Raw genomic sequence first — 507 nt, forward strand, 5'->3', positions numbered from 1 at the left:
AGACAAAAATCAATGTATATGTACCAAAAAAAATATATATATATCATCAGGGTACTACCTTAAGCAAAAAATTAGCTCCATTCACAAGACAATCCATCTCATCTTCCTTGTCAAGACTGACTCCAAGCCTCTCTTTGAAGAGGTCAGAAAATTTGTATGCTCCACCACCTGTGGCCTTCACCCAAACTTAACTAGTAAATAGATCTACACGCATTAAGAGAAAATAGAAACCATATATCTAAGTAAAAAGCAGATCATATTTACCTTAAAACATCTATTTTCCCACCTTCCAAGTATTTATGTCTAGTGAGGCTTGCAGACTAAGAGGACACAATGACTAATGGAGGTAGATCCAAAAGGACAACAGGACACTGGAGTTTATCATCATTCCCAAGTTTCCAGATTACAAGTCTGGGGAAGCAACCAGATGAGTAAAGGGGGGATGACAAAGTGCAAAGGCTCCTCTATTAATTCCTTTGTTTGGAGAGTCGGTGAATCCCCCCCCCC

The 507-nt window shown here is 39.1% G+C and overlaps 1 protein-coding gene across 1 annotated transcript in view; it reads right to left on the minus strand.

The window, feature by feature from the left end:
- LOC122078045 (pantothenate kinase 2-like) overlaps positions 1 to 507 on the minus strand; it is a 21,988-nt gene that overhangs the window by 18,338 nt on the left and 3,143 nt on the right. Inside the window, exon 5 of the mRNA XM_042643921.1 lies at positions 59 to 175. Within this exon, the coding sequence (XP_042499855.1) occupies positions 59 to 175 (117 nt within the window). The remainder of the gene's footprint in view (positions 1 to 58; positions 176 to 507) is intronic.

Source organism: Macadamia integrifolia, chromosome 5 (genome assembly GCF_013358625.1).
Source record: "Macadamia integrifolia cultivar HAES 741 chromosome 5, SCU_Mint_v3, whole genome shotgun sequence".
In the NCBI taxonomy this organism is placed as follows: Eukaryota; Viridiplantae; Streptophyta; class Magnoliopsida; order Proteales; family Proteaceae; genus Macadamia; species Macadamia integrifolia.